This window comes from Protopterus annectens, chromosome 5.part0, assembly GCF_019279795.1.
Source record: "Protopterus annectens isolate FY-2018-M chromosome 5.part0, PAN1.0, whole genome shotgun sequence".
NCBI lineage: Eukaryota > Metazoa > Chordata > Ceratodontiformes > Protopteridae > Protopterus > Protopterus annectens.
In genome coordinates this window covers 1,294,414,687-1,294,439,343 of record NC_056735.1, presented here as the reverse complement: position 1 = coordinate 1,294,439,343, position 24,657 = coordinate 1,294,414,687, and the positions used below count along the sequence as shown (strand labels likewise).

Below are 24,657 nucleotides of genomic sequence, written 5' to 3'. Positions count from 1 at the left end.
TAGATGAGAGCAGTACTCACCACCTGTCTTGATTTAGCCAAGGAGTTTTACACAGTTCCCCACTCTGGGATCATTGAGAAACTCTCCCAGCTGGGAATTAACCCATACATCACTAGATTAGGTAGCAAACTGTCTCACTGATAGAACACACACTGTCAGAGTTCAGGAGTCCACTTCCACCAATGGACCAGTTACCAGTGGTGTACCAGAAGGATCTGTACTGGGCCCTCTAGTGTTTGGAATCTATTTCTCTGAAATCTCTGCAAAAGTAGATGCCCTGTACCTTATTGAGTTTCCAGACAATTGTAGACTGGGCGCAATCATAGAGTCCTCCAATGATGTCAACGTATTACAGAAGGGACTGACACAGACAAATGATTGGTGCCAAAGCCACGGACTAAAACTAAACTCAAAAAAATGCCTCATTATCCCCTTTAGCAAAGTAGTAACCCCTGCTAATTACAATATAGATAAGTACCCCTCTAAGCTCTAACCCAGTGGTGCGAGACTTTAAAACGCAAGTTGATAGCGATCTAAACTTCGATCAGCTTGTGTCGATAGTGGTAAGGAAAGTCTTCTACACTGCATATCGCATCCAAGATCAAGGATGTCATAAATCCATTGTACTCGACCCTTATAAGAGCACTAATGAGTACAGTGCTCCCTTCTGTATGTACCTCACCAGACACCTGCAGCAACTGGAGAGACCACAGAGGTTTCTAATTGAGAGAATTCAGGGCCTCCAAAACATGACCTACATGAAAAGACAGAAAGCCCTGTCACTGTCCTGTGTATCATCCAGGCTTCTGAGAGATGAACTGTGCCTTTCCTACAGAGCAGTCTCTGATCCTGCCCTAATGGAAATGCTGCACATCTGAAAATCAAATGCGACCAGATTACTCTCTCCAGGGATCTCCACCTAGCCTGTGACATTAACAGAACATGCCACTCCTCTGGAATAAGCTTCCACTTCACATGAAGCAGCGCTCCTCAATGACCCTGTTTAAGCACAACCTTGGCAGTTGGATGGGTAACCTTAAATTCACCATGGGGGTGGCGCCTATGTCCTTCATAGACAGGGACATTTGGTGCTGATCATAGAATCGCTCTGTAAGCAATGACCATCTAATTATGGTCAGTTAGGGGTACATGGGATGTTTTACATGGCTAGGCTTGTAAAGGCCCTAGGGCCATTAGCATAGTAACCTCCTTTGAACTTTTGTTGAAGGACAGTTAAAAAAAAAAAAAAAAACAAGCTTGAGGGAATTTGGGAAATATGTTATTCCGTCCGAATTTGCCATGTAGACAGACTTTAAGAAGCCTGTTAAGGTCCAGTGGTAGAGGAGCTCATCGATGACAGTCTGAAAAGCATAGGGGGAGAGGTAAGAGTATTGTACAGGCAGGAAGTGAAGTGATTGCTAAAGACATTGGCTAAGATGTTCTGGTTAAAACATTTAACCCCATCTGTCTTCAAGGACAGCGGGTCCACACCTCTTTTCTCTATTATCCACAAAGATAACCTTTTGCCTGAATGTCTGAGATCTCTCAACTCAGTTAAGAGGTGGGGGTTTTGAAAGAAAATGGGGGTTGGGGATAGATCATTGGAAGGAAAAGTAGTAGTTTGATGCTGTAATGTTTTGAAATTTATTTGTGTTGTCATAATATCCTGATATTTGTTGAGCAACACATTTATCCTTTTGCCTGCTTCAGTAATTCTTGGAGTTCCTAAAGCAATTTCACTGACCATTTATACACAGACCAGACATGATTGCTGAACTTCTCAAATAACATTAATTAGTTGAGATGTGCTCCATAGTTTCATTGGATTGGTGAGGGATTGGGTCAAGCATGGCTTGGAATAAGATAAATTTAGAAGAACTTGGAAGATGCAAATTATAAGATAAAAATGGTTTCACTTTACAGTCCCGAAATACTGAAATATAGAAATTCAGTATCTCGAGACTGTAAAGCCAAAAACTTACAAACCCGGAACCCCAAAAGTGTGAAATTCACACACCACACACAAACAAGCATGCATGCACCTTCTTCCCTACACTACAAACCACCACAACACACACAAACACAACAAAACTAACACATGCGCAAACCTACATATAAGCAGGGGGGCAAGCCCCCCTGCGCCCCACATCCTCAACTATATACCATATACTGTATATACCAACTCCAAGGTCACACTAAAAACACAAACGCACAAAAACTACTACACATTCTACACTTCCCTTGCACAAACACACATCACATACATACAAATACCACCACTCTTAACACTTACACACTCAGTCTTACCTACCTACCGTAACCCACACCTCAAAACTCCAAACACACTCACACACACTAAAATCCCTACCCAAAACCCCTAGTAAAACCTCACTTACCTGAATCTCCAGCTACATCCACATACCAGACTGCACATCACGAATATAGGGAATCCCATGTCACGTACACACCTCCATAACCGCACATTCAACATTTCTGCATTCAACATTCTGCACTTTCGCGCAAGTGCAGTTTCGACACTTCGGTCTCGAGCTACTGAAGTTCAATATTTCAGTAGTTCAAGATTCTGAAGTGAAACTGATAAAATATATATATATAAAGTACTGGATTCCCTTTTTGTTGGGCAAGACGGTAACATATGATACTGAACAAGTCTACATCATAGCTTCTGCATGTCTGCTGGTGGATTACCTACATTTTGCTGATATATGTATGTGTGTGTGTGTGTATATGTATATATATTTATTTTATATCAAATATTGAAAAGGTCTCTACAGTTGATCAAGCTTTCTATATTTGAGTGAGTTTGAAGAGCAGTAGGCTTGAGAAATTTGCACTTTGCCATCTCTGATTTGGTATTTATAATCACCAAGGGGGGTGGGGGGCAGAGCCTCTCCACCCTCAGACATGGGAGTGCAGGGATTTTTTTTTATGTTTCCATTTTCAAAAATTAGATGCTCGATACTTAGAGGTTACATTTTTTTGACATTTCTTTGAAATGTCGTAATCCATCCTGGAATACGAGTCCAGGTACCTAGTGGACTGTACCATCCTAAAGTTTTTTTTTTTTTTTCCCAAACCTGTTTTACTTGGTAATATGTAGCATGCTGAAATAAAAGTACACATTACATCAGCTTGAGATAATTAATTGTATTCTCTAATGTATTTGAAGAGTATATTTATTGTAGTTGCAGATCATTCAACATTTGCAGTCCCCAGTGTTACACTTTTTAAAGGTCTTCGCAAATTTGCATTTTAAATTAATGACTTGGATATTTTTTCTGTGATTTGCAAGTTACGGCAAGATAAACAGTAGCAGATAACAGGATATTTTTGTACTAGCTTTGAAGAAAGGCAGGTGGGACTAACTAGTGTGTTGTCTTAAGATCAGGTTATACACAGATGACAGATATATCTCTTAAGATCAGCTTATACACAGATATATATCTGTACCATTGCAAAGGCATTAGTTTAAATAAAGGAAACTTTAGGCCCTCAAGATACTAGGTTCAGGTCTAGGTCAAAAGGTGTAGATTTTTCTTTCATATTAAACTATGTAAAGTAGCGTTTGCATGGGACCCTAACTATATATATATATATATATATATATATATATATATATATATATATATATATATAATGTGTGTGTGTGTGTGGTGGTAGTGTTGCACGTGCTTGCAGCTTGACTTTAAAAGCAATGTGCTTCTCATTTTAGCTGAAAGGAAAATGACCTTGTTAAGAGCCAAATCAGAGCCTGTCTGCTTAGAGGCCATTTGATGCAGAGGCAGTGTCATTAGTCTGAAACTGGCACTGGTGATTAATCAGGGTCTGATGTTCTTTGTGTTTCACTGTTGCCGTCATCACTTTCGGGTTATCTGCTTGCAGTAGCCCTCAGTCGGCCTGATTAACAAAGTCTTGGGTCCTGCGTCGGTTGCTGTCCCTTCTTCCATGACGTCAGGTTGTCAGGGATATAAAACATGCCATTACACCCGTCTTTCTTGCCGTGCGGTGCCCGAAACAGAAGCAGTTCGCAAGTGCCGGTTGGCCGACTCCTGAAATTTTCTTTTTCGAGTTTCAAAACCGAAGTCTTCAACTAAAGCCAAGTACCCTGTTGGGGAAACTTTTTCTTGCTCCTTACCGATGTCAGCAAAAGTTAATAATTGCATTACTTGTGGAAAGCAAATGCCTCATAAAGATTTTCATTTGTACTGTATTCCTTGCCTAGACCCTGACCACAACGTACCTTGCTGTCAGTTTTGTGCTTTATTTAATCAACACATTATCTGTTGTCGGTATATTTTCGCCTCTAAATATTTCGGTTCTCGGTTTAGTTATCCAGAAATGTCGTCAGTTAGCCATCCGACTACCGTGATTCCAAAAAAAAACGCAAGGATAGACAGTCCAAAAACGCAAGGATAGACAGTCCGCCGAGGTCCCAAACTGCAGACGATGCTTCTCCTAAGCCAGTCACCAGTTTGCCAGTACTCAGTGAGGTGCTTTCCCAGCCCCTGATACCCACTGCTTCTGATTCGCAGGCCTCTACCGAAACCCATTTGGAGTCTGGTATGCCGTGAGATGCTTCAACTATGGAACCTGCGGATGTCTCTGCGGGTGTATTCAGGCCTACGGACTTGCATATTAACCCGATGCCTCCTTTTTCTTTTAGGCCTAAATCTCGAACCATGCCTAAAAAAAATGACACCCAGGCTGCATGCTCAGGCCTTTATGCCTAAAAAGCAAATGATAAGAGTTGCTGAAGATCTTATAACTCCCTTCTAAGAGACCTAGGACTGAAGTTGTTTATGAATCTTCTGACCAGGATTCTGATTTTTCTGATTTTCTGATGATCTGGATTTGCCCTTATCTACGTATGAGGATTCTGATGCAGAGGACTCTATTCCTTCTGCTTCCCCTCCAGAGGATTTTTTCTATTGGTGAAACCTTACATACTCTAAGGGAGCATTTCCACTGGGAATGCCAGGATTTTTCTGATTCAAAAAAGAGGCTTAGGGATTTCTTACTCCTGCATCAGCATAGGCCTTTAGCTATTTCTCCTGTACTAGACATTGTTGATGATGCTTTTTCAGAATCTAGTTTGGCCCCTGATTCTTTGCCTCCTGCTCCCAGAAAACCTGACAGATATTACAGGGTTCCTGATTCACATAAGTTCCTTTTTAAAAATCCTATTGTGGATCCAGAGACTATTTCACAGGGACCCAAGGGCATTAAGGCTTCTACTGCTAAAAATCCTACCCCTTCTGATAGAGACTCCAGGGCGCTGGATAGATGGGGTAAGAAGGTTTACACTTCTGCAACCTTGGCCATTAGGGCTTTAAACTGCCAATTTCATGTTAAAGTATCAACAGCATGTTATTGGATTGTTTAAACAGAAAATTATGTTGATTCCTGACTGTGTGGAAAATAAAGAATTACAGGATTTAATGCATTCTGCTGAACAGGTTGGAAAACATACTTTGCAATGTGGATTTGATTCTTTAGAAGCCTCTTGCAGTGCTGCTGTTACTGGGTCTGTGCTCAGAAGGCATGCTTGGCTTAAGGAGCAATCTTTACCTGATCATGTTAAAGCTAAATTGTTGGATGCTCCCTTAAACCAGGACTGCCTGTTTGGCAACAAGGCTGAGAAAGTTCTTAAAAAGATGGAAGACAAAGCTAAAGCTATGCAAACTGTTAAAGATTTCTTACAAGTTCAGCCTCCTAGATTTAGTAGGCACTGGCCCTCTAAGAAATTGGTCCTTTCTAGCCCTTCCAGGCCTTCTCAAGCCAAACCCAGACATAGCAGAAACCCTAGGTTTCAGTCCCAGGGGGACACACACGACTAAGCAGTGGGGGGTTTCCACTCCCAAATCAGGGAGTAGCAAGACTCCCCCCTATGGAAAACAGTCTCAATGACTTGCTTCTAAAACTTCTAAGCACTTCCCAACTGAATGCTCCTTTAGGCGGAAAGATTGGTCTGCAGGCCAAAAACTGGGAACTCACTACCCAGAACAAATGGGTTTTAAATATAGTGTCCCAAGGACACAAATTTCACTTCCACACCTTACCAACACCAAGCGGGTGGCCAGATCTACCCCCAAATCAATGGGTAGAGGCCCAAAATCAAGTACTCTCTCTTTTAAGCATGGGGGCTATTCAGTTGGTACCAGAAGAGGAAAAGGGACAAGGGTTCTATTCAAGACTTTTCCTGGTACCCAGAAAAGGAAATACATGCCATCCTATCTTGGACCTTTCTACTCTCAATACCTTTCTGTTGATTCCAAAATTCAAGATGCTGACTCTTCACCAGCTGCTTCCTATGCATTGCAAAGATGCATGATTGGCAACACTAGACTTAAAAGAAGCATACCTGCACATCCCTATCAGAGAGTCTTGCAGAAGATACCTACGCTTCAAAGCAGGCTACATGCACTATCAGTTCTCTGCTTATCTACTGCGCCTAGGTTATTCACAAAGTGCCTAGCTCCAGTCATTGCATTCTGTAGGCAAAGAAATATTCAAATATACCCATACCTGGATGATTGTCTAATTCAGGCAGAAAGCCAGGACATACTTTTGGATCATCTGGTCTTTGTTCAAAGGGTACTGACTTATCTGGGGTACACGATAAACAAAAAGAAATCACATCTGGTACCCTGTCAACAAATTATATTCCTGGGAGCAATCTTGAATACAACTTCCCAGATGGTTTTCCTCACGCCAGAGAAACTGATTCATTTGACAACCTACTTCAAACAAGTGGCCACAAAAACCCAGTTATCTGCACGGCAAATTCTGCAAACCTTGGGGTTCATGGCCTCCTGCATTCTTCTAATTCCATATACAAGGCTGCATATGAGGAAACTGCAATGGTATCTCAAAAGCCTATGGTGTCAACATTCACAGGATCTGGAAACAATGATTCCTATCTTACCTTGCCTATGCCTAGAGTTCCTTTGATGGGCAGAGGCCTACCACCAAAACAGAGGACTACCATTCACACTACCCCCTGCCGCCCAAACCTTAACAGACTCATCAGACTATGCATGGGGGGCCCACATGGCAGGGATGTGCATTCAGGGCAAATGGAACCCAAGTCAAATGCACCTGCATATCAATCAAAAAGAAATGTTAGCTGTACAGAATGCTCTGACAGCCTTCAAGGACCACATTTTTTCCATGACAATTAATGATAAAGACGGACAACACCACTGTTATGTGGTACATAATCAAGCAGGGGGGGCACACATTCTTACCCCCTCTGCAGACTAGCCATGGCATTGTGGAACACAGCCCTGAGCTATCAAGTACATCTACAAGCTCAATTCCTGCCAGGAAAACTAAATACACTGGCAGACGAACTAAGAAACCTCATGGACCCACACGAGTGGAAACTGGAACCAAGGATTTTCAACATGTTGACAAGCAAATGGGGGAGCCCAGATATAGACCTGTTTGCCTCCCCCAAAACTATCAGTTGACAAAGTTTGCACAAGGACTCCCCACGAACAAGCTTGGAAAGTGGATGCTCTGTCCTTCAGCTGGAAAAAACTATCAGTTTATGCCTTTCCTCCTCTGCCTCTGCTCTCCAAAGTACTACTAAAGATCAAACAAGACAAACCAAGGACGATTTTGATTGCACCAGACTAGCCACACCAACACTGGTACCCCCTCTTGTGCAGTGTGTCGCTGTTGGCTCCATGGCACCTGCCTCAGACTCCTACTCTTTTGTCTCAGCAGGAGAACCAAATTCTGCACCCTCAACTTCAAACACTGAATCTAGCAGCCTGGCTAATTACATAATTTCTCCTTTACCCCATCACTCAGCAAACCAGTGATGGATATCATTTTAGAGGCAAGAAGGCCTAGTACTAGAAAGTCTTACGCTGAAAAATGGAAAAGATTCTGTGCCTGGAACCAATCTCAAGGGATGAGCACAACAGTGCCCAATTTACCTCAGATTTTACAATACTTAACTGAGATGCTTCATAAGGGCCTGTCTTTCTCCTCCATCAAAATTCACGCCTCAGTCATCTCAGCTCATTATTACACAGAATCACCTCTCTTCTCTCATCCACTGCTTAAGCAGTTCCTCAGAGGGGCCAAAAATCTACGACCGCCCAGGAGAGCTCCAACTCCAACCTGGGTCCTCAACTTTGTATTGGAAAAACTCACCCTTCCTCCTTAAGAGCCAGCTGCCACTCTGGACTTAAAATGTCTTTCTTGGAAAACAGCTTTCCTTTTAGCAATCATGTCAGCAAGAAGGGTATCTGAATTACAGGCCCTCATGGCAGTGGAGACTTTCATCATCTTTCATGCGGATAGGGTGTCCCTCAGGACCAATTCCTCCTTCATGCCCAAGGTGGTATCCAGTGTTGCCCTTAATCAGTCCATACATTTGCCAACCTTCTTTCCTAACCCACAGAACAAAGGGGAACAGATTCTGCACTCCTTAGACGTGCACAGACAACTGAGGTTCTACTTGGATAGAACTAAACCTCAAAGGAAATCTGATCAACTGCAGGGGCAGAGGGGAAGGCTATTTCAAAGCAAACCATTTCCAAATGGATAGGCCATTGCATTAATTTCTGCTACAAACACAATGGAAAACCTACCCCACTGGGGATAAGACCCCACTCTACCAGGTCTGCATCTACCTCTACAGCCTTTCTCAGAGGCGTCCCTACCAGGGACATCCTAGAAGCTGCTACCTGGAGTTCTGTACATACTTTCACCAAGCGTTGCTATCTGCCAATCTTCTCTAAATCCAGAGCTGGCTTTGCCACTGCAGTCTTGCAGGGCCTTTTAGCTGGTACTAATTCCATTTAAATTCCTCCTCCCATCCTTAGCTTTGGGAATCTACCCAAAAGTGATGACTGCAACAGTGAAACACGAAGAACATAGTACAGTTGTGTACACGTACCGTAAATGTAGATATTCGAGTGTATTCACGGTTGCAGTCCTGGTTACCCTCCCTCCAGCCCCCTTCTTATTTTGGATATACATCTACTTTCTTTTGCTATCTTCAAAAGCTTTTTGGTGTATTTGTTTTTTGTTGGAGGTATAACCTTGTATATTTATAGATTTAATTGCTTCCCATTTAGGGGGCACCTGACATCTGCGGCAAGAAAAACTGATGTAATGGTGTCGGCTGTATGTTTTATACCCTTGACAACCTGACGTCATGGAAGAAGGGACAGCAACCGACGCAGGACCCAAGACTTTGTTAATCAGGCTGACTGAGGGCTGCAGCAAGCAGATAACCCGATAGTGATGACTGCAACAGTGAATACACACGAACATGTACATTTATGGTAAGTGTACACAGCTGTACTTTTTTGGTATAGTCAATAGGAATGAGTAGACTACATGGACCAAGCACTCTGTAGCTGCCTCCAGAAATCTGTAATTCTGTTATCCTGTTATCTGTGTACAAGTACAGACAGCCTGGTATTATTGTACCAAATAAACAAGTTTTCCCAAAGTGCTGTTTGGTAGATACAACATTTTTTTTGTGTTTATTTTTTTGTAGTAACATTTTTGATGTTTATATTAATTAATATATTTTTCTTAGGAACTACCCGTTTAACAAGATAATAAAGAGCAGATGACACATTTTGGACACCTTTTTCAGACCTCGTCTTTAGGACATAGTTCAGTTTTTGTATTGCATATTTATATGCATATACCACTTCAGTTAAGTTGTTAATAAAGTAATTTGTACAAGATATTTTTCCAGAACATTCTTCTATATCTGTCCTTTTCTAATTTAACTTGTAGTGTGTCTCTTGGCAAAAGAAGGCGCAAGCTACACAGGCAGATCATCATACATGACCCTAATGTAAACAAAAAGTACTGTTTTCTTGTAGACATGAAAGCTTATTGCATTTATTTTTATTTTTTTATTTTTATTTATCATTTATTGACAATAGTCTGCCCAAGCTAATAGCCTCTTTTCAGGAGAGACCTGAGGTGGTATTTATACTACTAGGAAAAATTTGGCCATGGCATCAGGGAACTTACTCTTTTTGATAGGTGCCATGGGATCTTTTACATCCACCTGAGCTATCATCAGGCTGATGAGGCCTTGATTTAACGTCTCATCTAAAGGACAACACACTCAGAAGTGTAGCACCCCTGTTATTCTGCACTGCAGTGTCAGCAGACCATCTACCTGGTGTGGGAATAGAGTCCACAGACATTAGCCCCAAAAACGAGTGTGCTACCTGTTCGCCACTGACACTACTAATGTGTGTATACTTTTGTGTAAAACCCAAACTGAACCATAGTTCGGTATTATAGTTCTCAATAACTTTTGGGGAATATAAAATCATTCCTTAATCAGTCCATGCTTTCTGATTTATTTAGAATTATTTATAGGTCTACTTCATGTCTTTGTAGGCTGTCGAAAGGAAAAAAAGGAGTACTATACTGTACCTCAAGCTGAAATTGCATAGAAAAAGCACAGACATTAGAAGACATAGAAATAAAAAGGAATTAACATAAGTAGAGTGACAGAATTAGAGTTGCTGCGTGGTGGCACTTGGTACTCCCAATATGGTTCGTAGATGAGGTGCCCTGTTTGCAGAATCTACATGTCCCATATATGTGTTCATGCAGATTTTTTTCTACGTGCTTCTGTTCTCATATTCCAAGGACAATGCTGTACAAAAGTCAGTGACCCTCCATATTGCCAGTTGTCTGTGTATGCCACTCTGTCTGTGGTACAACCTGGCAGTGAAGCTGTAGAAGTTGCATGACACACACAAGGAAGCCAAGTTAGTCCCAGCAGGGAATATTGTCAACACTCACTTGACATTCCAGTTTGCAACTTTCTTTCCTCCTGCTGGAGGGTGTTAAATATGCTGTTACAGCACACTGCAGCAGTAGTCCTTAATGGTTCATAGGTCTTTACTAGGCTAATGACCACAAGGGCCTTTTTAAACCTAGCCATGCATTCCAAATCTCTGACAAGTTCTGGTACCCTTGATAAGTGTAAGCAGGGGCTTAGGAGGTGAAACATTTACAAGCAGGGGCTTGCAAGATGAACCATTCTCAGGCTGCCTGTGTCCATTAGAGACATAGGTGTCAAATCAGAGATGATTTTCCTGTTCCCCATACAGTTGTCCAAGTTACACTTGCATTGGGTTAGGGAAGAACTCGCACCCCTACCATGTGAAGGACTGTTCCAGAAAAGGGATGGTCTCTGGGATGCATGCATGTCTCTCCAGCAGGTCCTATTTACAGTGCAATGAAAAAGTATTTTTCCCCTTCCTGGTTTCTTATTTTTTTGCATGTTTGTCACACTTAAATGTTTCAGATCATCAAACACATGTAAATATTAGACGGAGATAACCCCAAGTAAACATAAAATGCAGTTTTTAAGTGAGGATTTTATTTATTAAGGAAAAAAACTATCCAAACCTACATGGCCCTATGTGAAAAAGTAATTGTCCCCATTGTTAAATCATGAAGTAACTGTGGTTAATCACATTACATTTTTGGGAAAGCTGAGTTCAGTTTCACTAGCCACACCCAGGCCTGATTACTGCTAGACCTGTTGAATCAAGAGATCTTTTAAAAAGAACCCGTCAGACAAAGTTAAGTAGACCAGAAGATCCCAAAAAGGAAGATATCCTGCCGCGAGTGTAAAATAGCCACTCCCCAAGTTGAGTGAGTCACATTTGGACACTTATGCCTACTTTCCTGCATGACTTGTCCCTTGCTTAGATGGACTAATCAGTCTCTGGTCACTAGGACTTTGTCAGAGTTTCATCCTTATATACCAAAAAGCTAACCCTTTTTCATTGTCATGGAGTGGTTGCTTGAAATGTGTTAAAGTATGCATTAAAGCATTTATAGTCGCTGACTGGCACATATCTGCATTGAAGTTGTTTGTTAGTGTCTTGCCTAGTCTTCATACTGGACTTGATGAAATGAACCTGATTTCAGGTTTTGCTGTCACTTGCATTACTTGGAAGTGTCTACTTTTTGATTTGATTTATGTTAGCTGCATCTTCACAGTGATGCCTCAGATATATGAATCTAATGCCATTTGCCTTTTATTTTCCTGAAGTTACTTTCTGCATTCTGGTCTATGCTGAAGTAAAAGATGTGTATCCTGTGCTGGATGGTGCATGCATATTACTCCTTGGACATTTCATTTTGTCACTTGGGACTGCACTGAATATGCTTGTTTCACTTAATTTAGATGTGACAGTATTGGAGAATGAGTTATCATTGGTTATTTTGCATGATGGGTCCTACATTTGGGCTGATCCTCTATTTTAATCAAAATATAGCATTTTGCTTTCTAAGTCCATAAAATGGAGGTATACATGCCTCCAAGTTAATTTGAGCTTTAGGGTCATGTAGATCATACCCAGATTTTGAGCCCACCAGTTCACCCCAGTTTCGTTCCTGATACTCACATAGTTTCAGTCTTGATCGTGACCCAGTCTAGTGAAAAGTTTACCAATTTGATGCCTAAAGTTAAAATGGTGGAATGTTCTCATAGCCACCACGCAAGAAGCTGATGCTTTTCTGTATTATCTTAGGGAGTAGCACTACATGGTGCACTCCTTTAAGTGCTCGTGATTCAGGCTGGTCATGTGTAGGTGGTGCTGCAAGGCAGGACTGTTGGTCTGACTCCTTTTGAGGAGAAGGTGGAGGAGGATAGAGGTGGTTTATGCATCCTTGTGCAGGAATTGCCTCTCCAGGTCTGTCAAAGCATGGCCAGAGGATCATGATGTGTAGTACTGGCAATGGCCCAGCCCTCCTAGAGATAAAACCATTTTTAAAATAATTTGCCAGTCTCTTCATATGCTGAGCTTCCCCTCAGTGAGTGTTGAAGTCCATACCCATCTTCCAGTTAACTGGAAGGTGAAGAGACTGGGTAAAGTGCATCTCCAACTTCCCCACCTTTAATAGTACACTACACAAGGTATTGTAACCTTGTCGTAGTCCCTTATGGATTGGATGAACAACATGGTCACTGTCCTTATCCTAAAGAGTGGCTTTAGAGTCACTGGGCTTCAAGTTAAGGGTACTAAAGGCAGGGTTTCTTCCCCCATGGGTCACTTTGTGGGTTCAGTAGGATCTGACAGCTCAGTATGAAGGGATCCACCAAGTCATAGCATGCCAAGGCTCGTTGTTCACAGGCTAAGTGTCAGACAGATCTTTGTCTTTGTAGTCTGCTGAGTGCTTCACTTCCATTTGGTAGAGTATAATACCCATCTTATTTCCCATCAAAGACAGTCCTCTTTGTGATCATCTTGTAAGAATGCAGGTCCCTCGTTTGGTAGATTTGTTTATCTGTACTTCAGTACCTGCTTTCTGATTATTTTTCCTTTTGCCTTTCCTACAATTCATTCTGCCCTAGTAGATTTACTGCTTGGGACCCAACCCAGTCATATAGCCTACCAAGGAAGGGTCTTCTCTGTTAGTTGTAACAAGTACATTTGTACCATATCAGTTCATCTGTGGAGACTGTACTTGGTTAGTCCCAGATAACCTTCTACTATCCCTTTGTTGTCGGCTGGGATCATCCATCCTGCCTCAGTCTTTGGAGATCCCTCTAACCCCCTGTATCCTTTAACTGTAAACAGAAACTTTTCATTGCTTTTCTTGAGTTCCAGGAACTGTGCTCACACAGTGCTTAGGCAAGGGATAGATGTGGTCTGTATACCTGGCAAGGGGCACATGCTCCTAAAGTTTGAGATTTTCAGAGAAGATCTGCACTTAGTGGAAAGGATCAAACCAGTCGTAGAAGGATCCCTCGTAAACAGTCTGATAATGGTAAGAAGCATCCATTATTTTCAGTAAAGTTCAGTGAAAATGGAAATTGTAACAACTTAGTCTCATTTGTGTTGTTTTTTGTGGTCACTTTGTGAAGACTCCACATAAGGAATTCTTTTTCACGTGAAGCATTCAAGATAAAGTGCAATTCATCTTAATTTGGAAAGCTGAAATAGACTTTATTACATTAAAACTCAATATAACATTGGAATAAATAACATTATTTGTTTGTCTGAAGTGGAGTGGAGTGCTCGGCTCAAAGTGGATGTACTTCAAGTGGATACCTGCTCTGAGAACGTAGCAGCTTTCTCACATCAGTCTGGATTTTCTAATTGTAAGTTCATAAATTAAATTCCTTTGCATTTTTTATGATAAAACACAAATATACCAAAGTGAAAAGTAGATTTGATGCAATCTGTAGTCCGTCTTGTATCATGTAACTTTGTTGTCACTTCAAGTTATCAAAATGCATCTTGTATGACTTGATGTGTGTAGTCCTACTGTACTGCATTCATTTCCAGGTATTTCTAGCTTTGATTGTTTTGCGTACAATTTTGTAAGCATGTATAATGTATTTCGATAGTAAAGTAAAAATATTTCACCAGCACTATGTTAAGTATTTTTGGCTTGTATAGTCAAGAGACAGGGGAAACTCAGCACTTGACTGATGTTTTCTGCATTTCTTTTGTGTCGCTGCAAGTTATGTGCCCTTCTGTCTTGCTGCAAGTTATGTGCCCTTCTGTTGTAAAGCTAGGAGGCATGTGAAATGTAGGGATGGAATAAACCATTGGTAGCCTTTTGATATGTGTTAATGGCAAGTAATATGAGTAATTGCCCAGTCTGAGTGTTGGGGACTTAGCACAGTCATTCTTAGTGTGAGTTTTCTTAAGCATTCCACATTGATTACCCAAGATTTAGTGATATGTACATGGGGGTGCCGAAAATTTCTAAGCTTGACCTAGAAGAGAATGATGTGGAGCCATGAAACTTGCAAGTAATTCAACATATTTAAAGTTCGACACACATGGCACATTGTGTCTGAAGTTTCTTAAACCCTGCCAAAAAAGTCTGAAGTCTGATCACTGAAATACTGCTCCGCTACTGCAGTCACCTCAAAATGACTCTAAATTTGCCACCCTTTCAAACACTTTTTAAGGTTTGGAAACAAGAAATAAAGCAAGATCTGGTAAGTAGGGTGGATGGTCTAAGCACTGAAACACCAAATGTCCTTCTGTTCCTATGTTGCAGTATGCTTAGTGTGGGATTTTCCACCTCAGGCGACCCGTGCATCAGCTCCTATACAAAAGCTTCAGCTTGACTTTTGTAGTGGCGTAGGACATCACACGTAGGGCCATAAACCAGGGACTTTAATTGTGACGTCTGCACGCACAGACCTCAGGACTTTTCAGCCGCAGACGACCGACATATCGTGTGCCTTGCTCCTTCATTGCAAGATGTCTAAAAGCTAAGTAACCCGTTGGGGTTTTCTTCTTTAATTTCTAGCTAAAGCTTGGTTTGCTGTAGCAATCCTTAACCGATGTCAGGAAAAAAGAGCAAATGCCAATGTGGGCGCCAGATACACCATAAAGGCACACACTACCGCTGTGTTTTTTGCTTAGGCCGGAAGAATGATCAAACGCTTGCTCTGTCTGCCAATCTTTCATTCCTAAGACCCTTCGCAGCCATCTGGCTGCACTAATTCTCTACCTGGAAAACCAGCGGCTTAAAAATTAGCTCTCAGGATGGATCCCAGCTCAGAGGCCTCAACTGAACCTCTGCCAAAGAAGGCCAAGTTTCCTAGCCCCTCTTCCTCTGCCACTCTGCTATCGGACACCCCACCAGCTACCGATTTAGGAGTTGAGGGACGTCCGATGGACCCGCCGACTTCTACGGTGACCTTGAAGGAAGCCGCTTCACAGTTCGTGCCCATCATGTTCCCGGAGCCAACCCAGACACCGGCTACCACCGAGGTCAAGGGGGAACTAGACATAGCCAGGCCTCCATCTGGGATCCCTCCACCAGATACCGCTTCCCTTAGCCAGGCATCTGACTCCAGGCCTACTCCTAAGTCTACCCCAGTCAAAAACAAAAAACAAAAAAATAAATATCTGGCTACACCCTTAGAAGGCCTGTCTGATTAGCCTTTAGAGCCCTCAACTATCAAACCCATATGACCAGATATGCTTTGGACCTGGTCTCTCAAGCCACTGCTCTGCTGGCTGCTACTCCTGACTGTCCCACTAATGCTGACATCTCTTCCAAACTATCTCTGGCTGCCCAAGTAAACAGACACTCAATCAGATGCAGTTATGATGCTGCAGAGGCCTCTGCACGCTCTGCAGAATCTGACTGTGTTCTCAGGTGATAACCCTGGCTTCGTCTGCAACACTTATTAGAAGACTTCAACTCTAAAATCTTAGATGCCCCCCTGGACCCTAATTTCCTGTTTGACATATAGTCAGCAGACCTGTTCAAAAATCTGCAGGAAAAGAGCAAGGAATTGCAAGACACCAAGCATCTCTTGGTGTCCCCAATTCCCAAATATTACAGGAATTACCCTGCCAAGGCCACTTTTGTCAGACAAAACCCGCCTTCTGCTGGTCCTACCTCCTCCAGACAAAGAAGAGGAACCAGAAGATAAACCCCTACCAGGCCAGCTGTCTCTCAGCCTCCCTCTAGACAACCCTTTCAAGACAGAGGAGGCCCCAACAATGCGTGACTGCCTTGCCCTCCTTCCCCTTTTCGCCTGCCACTCCCACTGCCTCCCTTTTTGAAAAACCATCACCACAGACAAATAGGTTCTGGCTATTATTCAAAAAGGGTACTTTCTGGAAAGAAAGGCCACCCTTAAGGGGTGTCCCCTTTCTCCCCAAAAATCAAAGACACCTCTTCCCACAGGTTCTGACAGACTTTCTGAACTTGAGAACCATAAAATCTGTCCCTCCAGGACAGGAAGGAAAGGTCTTCTATTCAAGACTGTTCCTGGTCCCCAAAAAAGATGGACCAAGGAAACCCATTCTAGACCTTTCCTTCTTACACCTATTCTTAAAAGTGCCCATCTTCAGAATGTTGTCCCTTCCAAATTTACTCCCTCTCATACCGGCCAAGGCTTTCATGGCCACACTTGACCTGAAGGAAGCTAATTTGCACATACCCATTCTATCCTCCCACAGAACATTTTTACATTTCTCTGGACTCTGTCATTTCCAATTTACTGCTTTGCCCTTTGGTTTGTCCACTGCCCCCAGAGTGTTCACATAATGTCTGGCACCTGCCATTGCCTATTGCAGAACACAGGGGATTCAGATTTATCCCTACCTAGACAACATCCTGATCCTACCAGACTGCAAAGAAACCCTGTTAATCCATCTAGAGTTCACCATGTGCCTACTACAAAGTCTGGGGTTCACCCTCAACCTCCCAAAGTCATCCTTGACACCAGAACAAGACAAATTATTTCTGGGTTGCAGGATCAAAACTGACATAATGAAAACCTTTCTTCCCCAGGACAAGGTCAGCTCCCTGACCTCCCATTTCAAAGCCCTGCTGCAGACCCAAATAATAACTGCAAGGCAATTCCTAAGGACCCTGGGCCTAATGGCAGCCACCATCCCCATGCTTCCACTAGTCAGAATGCACATGCAAAAGCTACAGTGGTATCTAAAAAAATGTTTGGTCTCAGCACCAACATCCTGTAGAGCAAGAAATCACTCTCCTGTCCTGCCTAAAGGCAGAAGTGATTTGGTGGATTCAGCAATTCCAACTGATCCCGTGCCTTCCACTGCAGCCTCCTCTCCCCAACCAGGTTATGTATACAGATGCTTCAGACTCAAGCTGGGGAGCCACAATGGCATCCTACAGGGTCCAAGCAAAGTGGCACCCTTCCTCAAGGAACAAACACGTTAACGTGAGAAAAATGACAGCTGTTCTTCTAGCACTGAAAGCCTTCATTCCTCTCCTACTACCAGGTATTCTCCAAATAATTACAGACAACACCACAGTTATGTGGTACCTCAACAAGCAGGGAATAACAAAAGCGTACCATCTGTACAGACTAACCTAACTGATATGGGACCTAGCCTCTCAACACAACTTGTCCCTGCAGGCATCCTGCACCCCCTCCTCGCAGGACAACAAATAAGCAGACCTTCTCAGCAGGACATCCTCTCCACTGCACGAATGGATGCTGGACAGTAATGTCTTCCTAGACATGGTCCACCAATGGGGCACACCTCAAGTAGACTTGTTTGCCTCCCCCAGAACAGACAACTGCAGACCTTCTGCTCCAAGACCTACTCCTTCTGCTAGCCTGGAGAATAGATGCTTTCAGCATTTCCTGGAAGGGCAAGTTTCTATATGCCTTTCCTCCTTTCCCACTAATTCAGAAAGTCGTCCTGAAAATCAGTAGAGACAAACCAAACATCTTGCTGGTGACCCCCTACTGGCCAAGGCAGCACTGATTCCCCCCTACTTCTCAATCTAGCCAAGGGCGGTCACCACAAGTTACCCCAAAAGGTGGACCATCTGACGCAACAAAAGGGAACCCTCATCCACCCACAATTGCAGATGTTATCACTGACTCTGTGGGTAATAAACTTCTAATTCCCTTCAGGCATCAATACTCAGAGGATGTGTTTTCAGTCCTGAGGGAGGCCAGGAAACCTGCTACAAGAAAATCATACTTGGCTAAGTGGGAAAGATTTTCAAAATGGTGTCTGGACAAGGGCAGGGATCCATGCATCGCAGATCCTCCCTTAGTTCTTGTATATATGTGTGTCAGCTAGTAAAGGACGGACTCTCTTATTCTTCAGTGAAAGTCCTCCTTTCTGCAATCTCAGTCTGCCTGCCACTAGACCCTTCCCTACTGGCCAGGCTCTTCTATTCTTAAAAGGGGTCTTACACATCAGACCTCCAAGAAAACCCATCCCACCACCCTGGGACCTTAACTTCATTCTGGAAAAACTAACCCAGTCTCCATTTAAACCTGCTAGTGCAGCTACTCTGTAAATGTGCACATGGAAGACAGTACTGCTAGTGGCCATAACTTCAGCCAGAAGGGTGTCTGAATTACAGGTCCTAATGGCCTGCCCCCCATATACACTACCTTTCACAAGGACAGGGTAACACTAAGAACTAACCCTCCCTTTATGCCAAAGGTGGTCAATGATCTGTCCTTTAAGGACCACTATGGGCAAACAATGAAAAAATATATTTTTTATCTTGCCATGATTCACTGCACTTCCTAAAGCTGCCTGCAGCATAATAAGTGCTCTTTCCTAATTTTATTTTTTTTCACTCTTGTCTGCCCTCATGGGGACAGACATTGTGATTCCTTTGGAAAACAAAATCTGTCTCAATGTACAGACTGTGAGAACAAATAGCCCTACCATTTGTTGTCAGACTAGACTTCCATTCACTTAGAATGGAACACCTGAAAAAAAATGCCAAGTTCGAGAGTCTGCAGCTCATGTGTCATTGACTGGTATGTGCTGAGTTTTACAAATGTTGTTCCTACTGATGTACTACACATTCTCTGAAAGAAACTTGCAAAAGTGTCAACAAATTACTGAGATAAAAAAGACTTTTCACAAGGAGCAGTTTTGCAAGTTTCAGTTCCTGGCCAGGTTACTCCTCCCATCTCCCCTTCTTCAGTGGGCTACAGTCTCACATTTCCAGCTTTACTAGATTCAGCTATTTAGTCAACTTTGCATGACAATAGACATCAAAAAAATCACAGCCTGGTGTGCCACTAAAACTGTTCCCTTATATGTCTCTTCACTTCTGAATAGTATTTCCCCAGGAATAAAAAAAAAAAAAAAGCACACACATCAGTCCAGAGTTTAGGCCAATCTATCCATTTCTTAATGTGCACAGTAAAACATTCAGTTTATAATGCGATCTGGCTGCTGACATGGTTATCTTTACATAGTTATTCTCTTATAGCATAACCTGAACTTATGGTATTCAATGCCAAGCTTTACAACAGTTCTCAGTTTCTTAACAATGACCCCCCAAGCCTCTGATGTGACCCAGTACTTTGTCAATATAGGGTAAATACATAGATTAATACAAATATTTGTGCACATATGACACGTACTATAATACACACATACCATCATTAAATCAAGATAAATGCAATATAAATCATGTCAATATAGTTATGCTTTCTAGTTTATGACCCTGTTTGTCTATGGAAACTTCTTTTTGAATTTATGTTCATGCAGTTGTATATTATCTTGTTTAATTGTTTCTCAATATTCTAACCACTGTGTATGCTGCATCAATTATAAAACTCTGATTTTACTCCTTTTATATTTTCTATGCTCTTTGTACAAAATAGCTATGTTTGTATAATTTATTTTTGTTATTTTTTATAATTGTTTACTATGTACCTGGAACTTTTCTCCCCTAGCCTCCGTTGAAAAAGGTCATCTTGTGTCCAGTCGGACTAACCTGGTAAACAAATGGAAAATAAATAAAATATACTAAGAAAATCAATCAATATACCAAGAAAAAAAAAAAAAATATATATATATATATATATATATATATATATATATATATATTATAACATATATAATATATTAGGCAAAACAACATACGCAACCCACTAGTCATAGGTGAATCTATAGTCAGGCACACTGATGTCCCACTCACCAGGCTAAACAAGGAGAAGGTTACTGTCAGCTGCCTGTCGGGTGCCAGGATCTGCCACATAACCCATGCACTCAGGTCACTCCACAACAAGTACAAATATGACTCTGTCATTGTCCATGTTGGTGTGAATGACCTGAGACATGCCTCCTTGGACTACATGAAAAGAGACATGGAAGAGCTCTCCGATCTTGTAGCCCATGGAGGTATGACCCTAGCCCTGAGTAGCATTCTGCCATCGCCCAGAATGATACCGCAGTACAAGGACAAAATGATTGACTTCAACAATTGGCTAAGCTTCTGGTGTCATTCTAAGCGGATCCAGTATCTGTCTGCCTGGGACGACATGGTCGACAGACCATGATGCTTTGCCAGAGATGGCCTGCACCTGTCACCCATGGGATTCCGGATACTGGCTAAGGCTCTTGCCGCCCCTATAGTGCCTTTTTTAGACAAGTTTCAAATGTAACAGGAACAGGCAAGCAAAAACTGAGGGTAATGCTACTCAATGCTAGAAGTCTAAATCTCAAAATGCACTCACTCAAGGCACTCCTTAAAATGGAGAACATCGATACCTGTGCAGTGACTGAGACCTGGTTCAAGGCTCCAAAGAGAACCCATGCACTACCAGGCTATAACTTTTTCGGCCACGTAACCTGGACCGGAACATCAAAGGCGGAGGTGTGCCCATATTCATTAAGGATATCCATACCTCCAGGCTAGTTGCTCAGCATAATGCATCCGAGGTTATCCAAGTGCAACTAACTCTGGGCAAAACAGCAATCCAAATTGTAGCTTGCTACAGATCCCCCATCATGCCCCAGCATTCCCACTCCTCTTTTCTTGATATACTGGAAAATATTAGGGTTCAAACACCCTGATAATGGGCGATTTCAACTACCCTACCATTAACTGGGAAAACTACTCATGTACCAACTCCTTCGCTCAATGCTTTCTGGAATTCATAAACTCCAGTGCACTGGATCAACTTATCCACACCCCCACCAAGGGCAACAATATCCTAGACCTAGTCATTACCAACATAAATGACCGGTGTTCCACACCCGAAGTCAACTCCTTGTTGGTCAGATCCAACCATGAGCTAATCACCCTAGATATCCACATCCCGCCCCCACCCCCATTAAGGAAACCACGGTAAAAAAATTTCTCCATAGCCAACTTCATGCTTCTTAAGACAGATGTGGCGAACTTCATGACACCCATGCAGATGGACAATACAGTTAGAACTGCAGAATCCTACACAAATGCACTCTATAAGCACTTACATGAGTGCATGGATCGTGCTATCCCAAACAGAACCAAAATAAGGAAGCCAATCTGGTGGTCCCCTGCCATAAATAAACTGTACAACAGAAGGAAGAAACTGTTGCAAAAGAGAGTAAAATCCCATGAGTGGTGGAGCTCCCTGATCAGCCTCAGTAAGACGCTGAGATCCCTTATAAGAGCCTCCAAAGCTAGCTATGAAAATAAAATTGCCACTGATTCGAAGGACAACCACAAAGCATTCTATAGCTATGTCAAGAATCTCAATGGCAACACCCAGATCTGCTCTGAGTTACAGCACAACAGCATGAAAATTACAGAACCAACTGATATTGCCAACATTCTGGCAGATAGGTTCAGTGCTATCTTTACCACCCTCTCACACCCTAAAGGGCCCATATCTATACAAGAAGAATGCAGAGTCCCTGTAATCACAACTTCACAGGTAAAAGCTGCACTCTCTAAAGCCAAAAACATAGCTTCCATGGGACTGGACAATGAACTTCAGAACGAACTGGCTCCCCACCTAAGCACCATGTTCAATCATAGCTTCACATCAGGTTTTGTGCCCACTGAATGGTGCATAGCAACAGTTATCCCACTCCACAAAGGGGGAGCCACCACTGATCCTGGGAACTATCATCCTATTAGCCTGATGAGCTTGGTCTGCAAGGCCGTGGAACGTATCTTCATGGAACTCATAAACAACGACATTGGTAACCTCCAAACTCTGGACCCCACCCAGTTCGGGTTTGTGAAAGGCAGATCATGCATCCTGAGCCTAATCGACTTCTCTGAGGCAGTCGATGAGGCTAAGGTGGTTCACACAGCCTATCTTGACCTCGCCAAGGCTTTTTACACCATCCCCCATTCTGGAATTATAGCTAAACTCACTAAACTAGGTATAAATCCCTGTGTCACAAGATGAGTTGCCAACTGACTCACTGACAGAACCCACACTGTAAAGGTTGCAGACTCCAAATCTGACATCAAACCAGTGACAAGTGGAGTACCACAGGGTTCAGTCCTGGGACCTCTCCTGTTTGGTATCTACTTCTCTGAAGTACAAGCTAACACAGAAGGCCTCTGGCTAACGAAGTTCGCAGATGACTGCAAACCCAGGAGCCCTAATGATGTTGACATCCTACAGAAGGGCCTCACTGAGACAGATGCCTGGTGTTAGAGCCATGGCCTCAAGCTCGATGCCAAAAAGTGCATTGTCATCCCCTTTGGCAAAAACTCTGTACCCGTGAGTTACCGGTTCCACTTCATATCATCGAAATTTCATTTCATCGAAATTCAAATCATCCAGGCCAAATCGTCGAAAACTCATTTAGCCGAAAACTCATATCATCGAATCTCAAATCATTGAAAACTGTAAAGCAACTAGAAATAACATTCCACAAAGTTTTTACTACGTTTATGCAGGGGGGCAAGCCCCCCTGCACCCCCCCCATGTGAGAGCCCCCCACACCCCCCCCCCGTAATTAAATATACCAACTCCAAGGTCACACTACAGTGCATAAACGTAGTAAACCGTGTCTGGGATGTTATTTCTAGTTGCTTTATAGTTTTCAATGATTTGAGATTCGATGTTACGAGTTTTCGACGATTTGGTCTCAATGATTTGAATTTCGATGAAACTTCGATGATATGAAGTGGAACCGAGCTACCACATAGGTGGTAGTCTACTTAACACCCAATGTGTGATGAGACCTTGGGACCCAGGTGGACAGTAGTCTCTCCTTTGATAATCACATCGCTACAGTAGTCAGGAAGTTCTTCTACGTGGCACACCTCATCACAAAAGGTTTCTCATCCAGGAAAAAAGAGGTCATTGTTCCCCTTGACACTCATTAGACCCATTATAGAGTACAACGCCCCTTTTAGAATGTACCTCACAAGACATTTGCAGCAGCTTGAAAGGCCGCAGACATACCTCACAAAGAGGATTACTGGCCTCAAACAGATGCCCTACACTGACCATCTAAAAAAAATTCCAGCTTTACTCCGTAGCATATTGCCTACTCCGAGGTGATTTCTGCCTAACATATAAAGCTATGTCAAACCCAGAGCTGTTGGACATGCTACACCTAAAGAAATCCCAATCCCTCTGAGCTACACGCTCTAGGGACTTGAACCTTGTCACCACAATAAACAGGACATGCTGGAGAGAGAGATTCTGTCCCAGAGACTTCCCATACTCTGAAACAAACTACCCATCTATGTCAAGCAAAGTTCCTCATTAGCACTTTTCAAGAAAAATCTTTGAGTGGATGGGAGATGGGAAAATATACCCTGGGAATCGCTTCTCTGGCTCTGCTCGACAGTGGCACAGGAAAATAACTTTCTTGGGTGGCATAAGCCAGGGAAACTTGTGGCACAGGAAAATAACTTTCTTGGGTGGCATAAGCCAGGGAAACTTGTTGGCTAGGCTTACTTAGGCCCTTAGGCCGATAGCCTAGTAACTACCTATGAACCTATTGTTAGACTAAATACAATATTATGTAGCATTGAAATGTGCTAACATTATAAGGGTGACAGTTCATTATTTAGCCATAAAGCAAATTTCAGAGTGGAAAAGTTCAAATAGTGGATAAAGAGGAGGAGGGGAAGAGAAGAAAGAGTGAGAAAAAGTATTTGTTAGAAGTAATAATTAGGGTAGATATGGGAGGCAGGAGAAGAAATGAGTAAAAGCAACATTACAAGTAAGAGAAATGAAACCAAGGAAAAGAATAAATAACATGGACAACAAGATTTACTGTGTGTGTGTGTGTGTGTGTGTGTGTGTGTGTGTGTGTGTGTGTGTGTGTGTGTGGTGTAAAAGAACTATAAAGCAAATCTGCACTGATACCTCCTTGCTGCCCTGCTGAGGGGGACACTTGTGCAAGTGCAGTGGACTGGCTCGAG

The 24,657-nt window shown here is 42.6% G+C and overlaps 1 protein-coding gene across 1 annotated transcript in view; it reads left to right on the top strand.

Moving 5' to 3' along the window:
• Window positions 1-24,657, top strand: part of WDR75 (WD repeat domain 75) — a 1,027,793-nt gene that overhangs the window by 768,535 nt on the left and 234,601 nt on the right. The window contains exons 19-20 of the mRNA XM_044071106.1: window positions 11,072-11,080; window positions 14,048-14,143. Of these exons, the coding sequence (XP_043927041.1) occupies window positions 11,072-11,080; window positions 14,048-14,143 (105 nt within the window). The remainder of the gene's footprint in view (window positions 1-11,071; window positions 11,081-14,047; window positions 14,144-24,657) is intronic.